Source organism: Crocodylus porosus, unplaced genomic scaffold (assembly GCF_001723895.1).
Source record: "Crocodylus porosus isolate Cpor-Errol unplaced genomic scaffold, CroPor_comp1, whole genome shotgun sequence".
Classification (NCBI taxonomy): domain Eukaryota; kingdom Metazoa; phylum Chordata; order Crocodylia; family Crocodylidae; genus Crocodylus; species Crocodylus porosus.
In genome coordinates this window covers 1,922,935-1,933,952 of record NW_017728934.1, presented here as the reverse complement: position 1 = coordinate 1,933,952, position 11,018 = coordinate 1,922,935, and the positions used below count along the sequence as shown (strand labels likewise).

General features: G+C 49.7%; 1 protein-coding gene across 4 annotated transcripts in view; it reads left to right on the top strand.

Annotated features, from left to right (window-relative positions):
- The window catches only part of AHCYL1 (adenosylhomocysteinase like 1), a 42,834-nt gene that overhangs the window by 25,172 nt on the left and 6,644 nt on the right, over nt 1-11,018 (top strand). For 3 of the 4 annotated variants that reach the window (XM_019546266.1, XM_019546265.1, XM_019546268.1), the window contains exons 3-13: nt 2,195-2,341; nt 2,960-3,060; nt 3,412-3,514; nt 4,200-4,294; nt 5,753-5,859; nt 6,157-6,273; nt 6,530-6,593; nt 8,056-8,144; nt 9,214-9,284; nt 10,310-10,404; nt 10,603-10,701. In XM_019546266.1, coding sequence (XP_019401811.1) covers nt 2,195-2,341; nt 2,960-3,060; nt 3,412-3,514; nt 4,200-4,294; nt 5,753-5,859; nt 6,157-6,273; nt 6,530-6,593; nt 8,056-8,144; nt 9,214-9,284; nt 10,310-10,404; nt 10,603-10,701 — 1,088 coding nt within the window. The remainder of the gene's footprint in view (nt 1-2,194; nt 2,342-2,959; nt 3,061-3,411; nt 3,515-4,199; nt 4,295-5,752; nt 5,860-6,156; nt 6,274-6,529; nt 6,594-8,055; nt 8,145-9,213; nt 9,285-10,309; nt 10,405-10,602; nt 10,702-11,018) is intronic. The other variant, XM_019546269.1, reaches the window with a different exon arrangement.

Here is an 11,018-nt window from a genome sequence, read left to right as displayed (position 1 = left end):
TGCTTTTTACCCCCTCGTCCAAGTCACTGATGAAGATGTTGAACAGTGCGGGCCCGAGGACCGAGCCCTGGGGGCCCCCACTGCCCACATCCCTCCAGGTCGAGAATGACCCATCCACCACCACTCTCTGGGTGCGGCCCTCCAGCCAGCTGGTGACCCATTTGACTACGTAGGTGTTGGCACCGCAGCCCCCAGTTTCTTAATGAGAATGGGGTGAGAGACAGTATCAGAGGCCTTCCTGAAGTCTAGAAAGACTCTGTCCACTGCTACCCCTGCCTCTAAGGATTTGGTGACCTGGTCGTAGAAGGCCACCAGGTTGGTCTGACAGGACCTGCTGCTCATGAACCCATGTTGGTTGCCCCTAAGCATAACCTCCCCCCACTGGCCCCTCGTGGACATGTGCCAGGATAATTCTCTCAAAAAGCTTACCCAGGATTGAGGTAAGACTAACCGGCCTATAGTTCCTTGGGTCCTCCTTCCTCCCCTTTTCAAAAATGGGAACCACGTTGGTCCTCTTCCAGTCCTCTGGCACCACCAGAGCATCACAAGTGCTCGTAAAGTTGTGCCAGGGGTCCCACAATGACCTCAGCTAATTCCCTCAGCACCCAGGGGCGGAGATCGTCTGGACCAGCTGATTTAAATGCATCCAGTCCCTCCAGACGTTCCCTGACTAGATCCTCCCCAACTCTTGGCCTAGGTGCGCCTCCCCTGAGGCCTGTGGGGTGCCGGGGGGATGGGGTGTTACTTGGTCCCTGCTCGGGAAAATGGAGGCAAAGAAGTCATTAAATAGGTTAGCTTTGTCATCTGGTGTGACGACCAGATTTCTTGGTGTGTCCTGCAGAGGCCACACGTTACCGGGTACCTTCTTTTTGCCCCTTGTGTATTTAAAAAAGGACTTCTTGCTGTCCTTGATCTGGGAAGCTAGTCCCAGTCCCATCTCCACCTTGGCCTTCCTGACTGCCCCCCTGGAGCCCCGAGCAACCGCAGTGTAGTCCTCCCTGGGGATGGCCCCTCCCTGCCATTGGGTGTGCGCCTCCCTTTTAGCTAGGAGACGTTCCCAGATGCTTTTGGTGAGCCATGGGGGCTTTTGCGCCCTCTTTCCCCCTTTGATCCGTGTTGGGATTATCTCCCTTTGGGCTTGGAGGATCGTCTCTGTAAGGAACAACCACTCTTCTTGGACACCTGGCTCCCCTCCCCTCTGGGACCTCAGTGCCTCCCCGACTAGTCTCCTTAGCTCGGTGAAGTCCGCCCTCCTGAAATCTAGGGCTGCTGCCTTGCTGCAGGCCTTTGCCACTTTGCACTGGATGGTGAATCCCAGCAGGCGATGATAGCTGTCGCCCACGTGGTCGAGCACCCGCAGCCCCCCACCAGGTCGTCACCCGTGGCTAGCACGAGGTCCAACAAGGCATCTCCCCTGGTGAGGCTGCGCACCTCCTGGGTTAGATGGAGGTCCTGCATTTGGGCTAGGAACCTATGTGAGCGATCAGACCTGGCTGACTGCTCTTCCCAGCAGATGTCTGGAAAGTTCAGGTCCCCCACGATGACCACGTCCTTTGACCTAACTAGCTCCGTGAGCTGACTTAAGAATTCCTGGTCTAGCTCTTCCCCGTGGTTGGGTGGTCTGTAGTAGACCCCCACTGTTAAGTCTCTTTCCCCTCGACTACCCTGTATTCTAACCCAGAGCACTTCCGTGTGCCCCCCCTGAGCCTGTGCCACTCACTGAGGATACGTATTCCTCCTTGATGGAGAGTGCCACACCTCTGCTTTTCCTCCCTGTCCTATTCCTTCTGTACAGCCTATAGCCCTTGATATTTCCTCGGGGTATACTTAAAACCCTGCTCCAACGTTACTATGACCAACTGCAGATGTATGTGAAATTTCTAGCTAAAAGCCTCCGCTTCCAGAGGGGTTTATGATGTGATGAAACCTAAACTGCCTTGGCCATGCTGGCACTTATTTGAATTTTGTAAAGGCATCTGTTGACTTTTTTTTTTTTTTTTTAATTGCTAACTTGTTAACTAGAGTTTAACAATATTTCTGGATATTGGCTTTTCCTTGTACTGTTTTCACTTTAAACTGTCCAGCCCCATGCCGGGTGGAAAGTAAAGCCAACTAGAAATACAGCTGCAAAGAGGCAATTGATCTGTTGGTCCTTTGAGGCCCTCATGCCTTTTGCCTACTATTTCTCATTTAGCTGCATCTTACACAGACAGCTCTGATGATGAAGAAGGCACCCCACGGGAGAAGCATCAGACCAACTCCAAGGGCAGCAGCAACTTCTGCGTGAAGAACATCAAGCAAGCAGAGTTTGGACGCCGGGAGATTGAGATTGCTGAGCAAGGTAAAGGAAGGAAGGGGCTGCTGAGTCATCCAGGCCTCCTGGGTGGAGTGTGTTCCCTTGTGGTACCATAAACCTAACAAGGTCACTTTCTGGTCTGCAAATACCTTGGAAATCCTCTTCAGGAATCAGGAAGGACCAAACTCCAGCAGACAGTATGGTAATGGTGCAGGGTGCGTGGCTTTAGGGATCTGGCCACAGCTGCTATGAAGCCCTTACTGTTGTAACAGACTTCCCTATGAATGTTCAGTACTTGAAGTTTTTAGAACAGTATTTGGAGCATGGCCCTGGCAGCTCCCTTTTATTTAGAGCTTATAAAATCTGTGGCATTCATTTTAAATTGCGATTTGTTGGGGATTGGCTAGAAAGGACTCTGCCTTCAGATTCCACCTACACGCTAACCAAGCCATGGGGGATAGAGCCGATCCAGCAGGGTCTCTGCAGGGCACGCATCACAGTGAACTCTTTGCTTTGAAATGCCATTCCTGGGTGTATGCTGTGCAGGGAGTTGGTGCAGTGCAAATGCAGCAGAGCAAGGAGCTGGCTAGGAGGCCTTTGTGGGGCATACCACCAGGTGGGTGGCACACAGACATTGTTAAAATCCCTCTGTTCCTTTCACAGACATGTCTGCTCTGATTTCACTCAGGAAACGGGCCCAGGGGGAGAAGCCTTTGGCAGGAGCTAAAATAGTGGGCTGTACACACATTACAGCACAGACTGCGGTGAGTACTCCCTGACTCAGGGTTCTGTGGGGCAAGGGAAGACACTTTTCCTTCTCACCATTATTTGCAGTCATCTCAGGAACTTTCTCAGCCGTGGGGAATAAGAGGGTGCACCTTTATGCATAATTGCTCCCCATCAGATTATCCCCATTCATTCTTGCATTTCCTAGCTTGGTTTTCTGCATGTATTCTTCCCAGTGTGACTGCTCCCAGATTCACGTCACTGGGTGTGTCCATTGCAGATTTGCCTATGACTGAGTCACTGTGATTTACCTTTCTGTGCTGAAAATCTCTGCACTCAGATTCCCATTACTGCTTCCTCCTGGCTGACTGCCTTGTCTTTGTCCTCAGGTGTTAATTGAGACACTGTGTGCGCTGGGAGCTCAGTGCCGCTGGTCTGCTTGTAACATCTACTCCACTCAGAATGAGGTGGCTGCCGCCTTGGCTGAGGCTGGTGAGTAACGTGTAGGCCCCCAGAAACCCAACAGGAGGAGTGGGGAGATGGTAAACGACAGGCGGCCTCCCTGGGAGTCTGTACACACCGTTCTCACCCATGCCCATCTGCTGCTTCCCAGCCACTTCTGCAGGAATGTTTCAGGGAGTCTCAGTCCCTCCAGGCCAGCATCAGTGAGACCTGATTACCTTTAAACAATGAGCTTCAGTAACTTAGCTCCTGAATACTCTGCAGCAGGGGTGAGTTAGCCAGGCGGCTGTGGCAACTTCATGCTACAGTCATGCAATGCCCTTAGAAGGACTTCAAACCCCTCTGCAGAGTCTGCATCCACCAAACCCCTCATAGAGTCTGTATCCACCACATCCCTATGCTCGGTTGTAGGAGAGGTGCCTGTGGCATTCAAGACTGTGCTGTAGCAGGAGTTGAGAGGGGGCTGATCATAACTATTGTGGCATGTAGGGAACCGTTCTGGTAGCCCAGAGGAGACCCATTCCAGGCCTGGAGCACAGGCTCCTGGAAACAAAGCTCTGGTTCAGCAGCAGGTGATTGCCATGGTGGGCCCGAAGGGATTGGGGAACAGTTGTGGATCTGTATGAAGTCCAGGCCTCATTTCCTGCTGGGAGTCTGCTGCTGGCCTTCAGGTCCCTCCGATCAGAGCCGTAGCTGGGTTTTTCTTCCTCCCTAGGTGTTGCTGTGTTTTCCTGGAAGGGAGAGTCGGAGGATGACTTCTGGTGGTGTATTGACCGTTGTGTTAACATGGATGGCTGGCAGCCCAACATGGTAATGGAGCCATTTCCATGCCTCTCCTCCCATGTGCAGCAGTTCTTTTTTCTGTTCCTAGTGCCACTTGGGTCTCCTAGAATTGTTAATAAATGGAAAACCTTTTGGGTTACACTGTGGCTCTTGTTCACAGTTGGGTTGTCCTCTTGCACAACAAGACTTTTTGTGGAAGTTGTCCTTCTACTCTGAATGCAGCTGAATGGCAATGAGTTGTGTAGTTCTTGTGCTGTGTTTAGTCCCTGAGACAAGACAGCTAGTCTCTTTGGGACACTAGCCTCTCACACCTGGATTGGGTTTAGTAGAGAACTCCTTCTTCACCCGTAGTTTTGTTTCTGACCAAAACTGTGCGTCTAAGCCAACCCTCATTACCTCTGGGTTGTTTTTTCTTCTGATCTTGGCACAGGCTTCTTGACTGTCAGCAGCAGTCGGATGCTAGTGCTTTTACTAGCGTTTCTGTGGCAGAAAATTTGAAGCAGTAGACAAACAGCCCCCCTTATCATCACCATAAAGTAGAAGAAGTATCATCCCTGTTTTACAGAAGGGGAAAGTGAGTCACAAGTTGGGTACCCCACCAGTCTGCCTAGGGAAGTGTGGACTCTCCATCACTGGAGGTGTTCAAGAGGTTGGACAACCACTGGTCTAGGATGATCTAGGCAAAGCTATGCCTATGTTCTACTATGGGTATTTCCTATGCTTCTGAGCTTTATTGGTTGTCCCTTTCCCCCACTTCCTGCTACATGTCAAGGGTGTTTTTAAGTCTTCCTCAGAGGCATTGGGTGTCAGCTGCAGCTAAGGCTGGGGATTTTGTCTGAGGTGTGCCAGTGCTCCTACTGGGATTTATAGCGGGAGGTTCTTGCCTTAGAGGGTCTTGCCTCTCTGCTCAGAGTCAGACTAATCACCAGATTTGGGGTCAAGAAGGAATTTTACCCCATGGTCAGATTGGTATGGACTGTAGGGTTTTTACCTTCCTCTGGGGGGAGGGGGCACAGCCTTTTAGCTGGGATCTCTTGTGTGTATAACAGCCTTTTATAGAAGCAGGACATTGGCTGCCATGAGTCCCTTGCTTTACCTGTGGCAGGTTAGGTGTTATGACTTGTGGTGCATCAGGGTGGGTGGTAATTTTGCAGAGAGTTTAGATTATGGATTGGATAGAGATAATCCTGTCTTGGGCAGGGGGTTGGACTAGATGACCTTTGGAGATCCCTTCTAGCCCAACCGCTCTATAATTCTATGAACCACCATATCATGGACAGCTGGGGGTTGAATCTGGAAGTCCCTATGCAAGTACAAACTGCTCCCATGTGACTAAGAAGTCAAACAGTGGAAGAATCCCTCTGATCACTTCCTTCTTACTGGAAGATTACTGCAATTGGCTGTGACCAGGTTTTCTGGCAGTGGAAAGGAGACTGACTGCTTTCCACCCCCCACCCCCCCTTTTCTTCTCTTCATGTTCTCTAGATCTTGGATGATGGTGGAGATCTGACCCATTGGGTTTATAAGAAATACCCCAACGTGTTCAAGAAGATCAGAGGTATCGTAGAGGAGAGCGTGACTGGCGTGCACAGGTAATGAATCCAGGAGCTGCTGTAGCTCTAGCTCCTTTAGGGCAGTCGGCTTCTGCTGTTGGTTTCCCATTGTCTGTTGCACGGAGGCCAGAAGAGACTGCCCATCAGTATGCTTTGTTTTGGTATGTAAGGATGGTCCATTCAGATTCCCCTAGACTCACTGGTGCTCAGCCAGGGGGTCTGGTGGTCCTGTCTTATTCATTGGCTTTTTTAACCGCGTTTGCTTTGTTGCCTGCAGATCTCTCTTTAGTTTGTCCAAAGGAGATGGTAGCTGAGACCTCTTTTCTTTCCTTGCAGGTTGTACCAGCTCTCCAAGGCTGGGAAGTTGTGTGTCCCAGCCATGAATGTCAACGACTCAGTCACCAAACAGAAATTTGATAACCTGTACTGTTGCCGAGAATCCATCTTGGATGGGTGAGTCTGACCTCTCAGGACACTGTGGGGCTTGTTCGTGGGACGTATGGCTGTTGTGAGATGGATCCTTAATGCTGTGGATGTTGCACACCTCCTCTACCTTGCAGTAATAGATCTGTCTGTATTTTGTCGTCATTGAATGTTGCAGTCTCTGGGCACGTGATCTGTCACGTTGGAGCATTGTCCTGTGCAGGCAGCTCTGTCCAGAACACTTTGTGACTCTGATCCCAACACAGGTTTCTTTTCTATCCCGTAGCTTAAAGAGGACCACGGATGTGATGTTTGGAGGAAAGCAAGTGGTGGTGTGTGGCTATGGTGAGGTAAGTTATGTGGATAAGTGTGTGGCAGCAGAGCTGGGTTTCAGCATCTCTGAGGCAGAAGAAAGGCCTGTGCCTTCCCTTCAAGCTGTTCATTTACCTCCTGTTAGTAGTAGCTGTTTGTCCTTGCTAATAAGGGAACATGAAGAAATAAAACGTAACAAGGAAGTGCTGGATCTCTAGACAGTATCCCATATGTGATTGGCTAATTAATTAGCTGAACTGAGAGGGAGTTGAGTCTTCAGAGCATGAGAAGATGGACCCTTCCCACTGTGTGCTACTGCAGTAAAACTTTGCCAGAACTTAGTGAGATGCTATCTACAGCATCGCTTTCCCAGCTGGCCAGCAGGTTTGCTTTAGGAATTGCCATTCAGCTCAGGTGTTGCTGCTCTGGATTGCCATATGGGGTCCTACATGGGCAGGGACAGTGAGACTGGAGACTTATTGGTGTTGAATATAGGCTGATTGCATCCAGCACTGCTTTCTGAAGGAGGTCAATTAACAGAGGACTCTCAAGTCCTTTGGAGCTCTCTATTTAACCGACCCCCTGGATTATGCCAGGTGGGGTTGTGGGGAATGGGGATTTGTGCATCTTTCTTCTGAGTCATTGGAGAAGAGGTACCACAAAGCAGGAAGCTGACATCTTGCCCTGAACGTATGGTATCTGTGTGCGTATTTATCTTAAAGGCTGTGTCCAGCATAGTTGGGGCACTAGCAGTAGCCGTCAGTGCTCTTTTCCCCTGGAATATGCTTGTTAGCTTGTTTTTGCACCAAAGGAGCCCGAACTTTGCCTAACTAAGAAGCCACGCTGGCAATCTGGCAACAGCCCACACGTTGCATGTAATTTGCCTGTCTGCTCAGAACAAGCTGCCACGTTGCATGCTGGGATCTGTAGTCTCATCAGCCTGTTTTGCCATATTAAACATGAGATGCCAGAGGCTGGAGAGTGGAGCCATCCTGTCCACCCCATGTACGTGCTGGAGCGTTACAAATTCACCGCTGCTATTTTATCTTATTTTATTTTTTAAGGAAGAACATTTGGAGGTTCACACAGATCCCGGTCTGAACGTATTTACTTTCAAAATAAAAGTGAGATGGGATCCCTGTGGCTTTAATGTCTGTTTTGACAGCTTAATGTGTTCCTCCTGGAACCCTTCTGTCTGCTGGATGTTATGCCAAAGGCAGGAGCTCCAAGCAGGTGGTCTTGGAAAGATGTTTAGATGAGGGGAAGATCTGGGTTCTAAAGAGCAAGTGCCTATTGGCAAGTATGTTGTAAAGCTGTTGCAGCACACCTCTGCTCCTGAGCTGGGGTTTGAGCTGGTTCTTGGCAATTGGCAGGTATCTGATTAGAATCTTGCTCAGATCACAGACACCTATAATTATAACACAAGTGCCTGTGTGGCCTGTCAGTGGGCACCTAGTAGTTCCTGTGTTTTGAGGCTTTTTCACGTCGTTTGTGTTGCAGGTTGGAAAGGGTTGCTGTGCAGCCCTGAAGGCCCTAGGAGCCATAGTCTACATCACCGAGATCGACCCTATCTGTGCTCTCCAAGCCTGGTAAGAGGTGGAGTGTTAAATGCTGCTGAGTGAGAATCTCTCACTGTCTGTCTGGCCTCTTAAGCTTTGTCTCCACTTTTTAAAGTTGAATCTGAAATCCATTTTCTTAGCCCAAGATGCACGAGGTTCCTCTGCATTACCTCACGGGGAGATCACTCAGACTCAGATGGAAACAATAGTGAGCACACTGATTCTTAGAAGGGCTGTCCACAAGGAAGCTTCCTCTTCCTCAAATAAAGCCATTCTGAGAATCAGTTGGCTGACTGTGTGTTTCAGCTTTTGTGCTTGGCTCTAATTACAGGCATTTGAGAGAGCCAGCAGTGTACAGGGAGTTGTGGGATCACTGTTGACAGCTTTCCTCAGCCATGCCCTGTACAGCTTGGGCGGATTTTGAACGCACTGCGTGGGTGGAGCAGACCAGGGAAAGCTTGACCTTGGGCTCTGATGCTCAGGATTGCATCTGGGGGTGAGCTAAAGGGGCTTTTAATATGGGTTCGGTCTCAAGAGATCAATCCTAAGTGCAAGACTGGGTAGCTATTGAGACCAGCCCTTTGATCAAGCTCTAAGGAGAAGTGAAACTAGCTTGCTCAGGAAGGTTCCTTCTTCGCCCAGAGCCTCATAACCCATGGGTTAGACTTCTAGGAGGCTGGAAATCTTGTGGTAGACTTTCGTAGCCTTTGAGTTCCTGTATCCTTGGCTCAGATCAATCAACAGGGTCTACATAAAATGATTGCTAGGTGCCTTCAAGCTAGCTAGTGAGAAGGATGGCTTGAGAATCCATTGCTTTCCGATATTCCAACCTGGATGTGGGCATCACAGATTTCTTTAGTTGCCCCATGACATCCGTAACTGTGGGTTTTACAAAAGATCCTTTCTACAGAGTTCACCATGCAATAATGTACTCTGGTTATTTTCTTGCCTTCCCAAAAGGGCACGGATGGGAAGTCTGCAACAGTTATGTAACCAGAGCAGACCTTGCAGTGCTGTTGCATTTCTTCCTGGCTTCAGCTTTCCAGGGAAGTGGAGTGCATCATTTTCTCGTCTCACTCTCCCCTTTTCCTTTTGCCAGCATGGACGGCTTCCGGGTGGTGAAACTCAATGAAGTCATCCGTCAGGTGGATGTTGTTATAACCTGCACAGGTAGGACATGTGGGAGGAAAGGTGGTGGCTGATGCTTGCTTCAGGTAAAAGAAACTTCTGAGGAATTGTTTTGCATCCATGTACAAGGTGATGATTATCTCCACTGGTATCTGGAAGGATCCCCATATGCTCATTCTTCTGATGTGTTACAAATGCAGCCTTCCTTTCTTTTTCATATCCTAGCAACAAGGTATTTAGCAGAATTTGCAGATCCATTGGCATTTGATAGGCCAGGCCATGAATGCGTCTGCTGTGGCCTTGAATTTGTGACCTCTGAGCTGTCAACCATGTGTGTTAGCACCTGTTCCACCTCAGCTCTCACATGTGGCCTGAGGAGTAGCAATTGTGACTCCTGAAATCACCTGCCTCTGGGTGGTGAGCTGCAGAACCAGCTCCACTAGTTCAGCTGCTAGCAGGAGCTAATCAAACTAGTCCAGGTCCCCCATGGCAGTTAGTACAGGGCAAAGTGAGGGAAAAGTTGGATCCATTGCTGTGTCTTGGTGTAAAAAATGTGAGCTATGTTTGCTAGGGGGCAGGGTGCATCAGGGTGACTCTTGGGTTCACTGGGAAGAAACAGAGGTCATCCCTAAGCATATGTATTTCCCCTGTCGTTTGGGGGTCATTATTGCCTGGGGAACTTTACCATCCAGAGCCACCGGTGTGGATCCCTAAAAAGAATCTCTCAGTGCCATAGCCAGCTAAGCTGGCAGAGGTCATGCCTATGCTTACATTAATCAGCAGGAAGTAACCCCAAGATCAGTCTTCATCTGGGGCTGCTGCTGCTCCTCCTTTTCTCCCTTGTCTCTTTCCCTTCCCATCTTTATAGCGGTGTGTGTCAGCCAGCCTGCCCTGCTAGACTGTCAGGGTGATCACCCTGGCTGGACTGTTCGCTCGTTCTGTTTGAGGCTTGCAATCTTCGTGAGACTTGAGGCTGCAATCTTCAGCCCATCAAATGGAGGGAGGTGTTGGTAGATGTCCTTGTAGTCACTTTGGGTTTACGTTAGCTGCTGCTTTTTTCCCTGCAGGAAACAAGAATGTGGTGACCAGGGAACATCTGGATCGAATGAAGAACAGCTGCATTGTGTGTAACATGGGCCATTCCAACACAGAAATTGATGTGGTGAGTAGCTGCAGCATCTGTCTTGGTTGGTTCTTGAGCCACAACTTCATTGCTGAGTTCAGACCAACCCACTGGTGATGATCCCCTGCCTTCTTACTTCCTCACTTCGGGAGCTAGCTTCTGTCCCTTTCCACAGTGATCTACGGAAGGCAGTCAGTAAGTGATAACTCTGGCTTGTTTCTCTCTCTTCCTGTGCAGACTAGTCTCCGTACCCCAGAGCTGACTTGGGAGCGTGTACGCTCACAAGTGGACCACGTCATCTGGCCAGATGGCAAGCGGGTGGTGCTGCTGGCTGAGGTATGTCCTTGAAGATGGGCTATGGATGCGGCAGCAGTGTCAGTGCTGAGGCATTACATTGTATGGAGACCCTGTACAGGGACAGGATAGGAAAGAGAGGTGGGGGAGTGGTGCTCTATATTAAGGAGGAATACACATTCTTGTCAATTAGCAAGGAGTCAGGGGAGGGGCACTCTGAAGTGCTTTGGGTTAGAGTACAAGGCAGTTGAGGGGAAAGGGACTTAATGGTGGGGGTCTACTACAGACCTCCCAACCAGGGAGAAGAGCTTGACCAGGATTTCTTGGGTCAGCTCACAGAGGTAGTGAAGGCTAAGGAT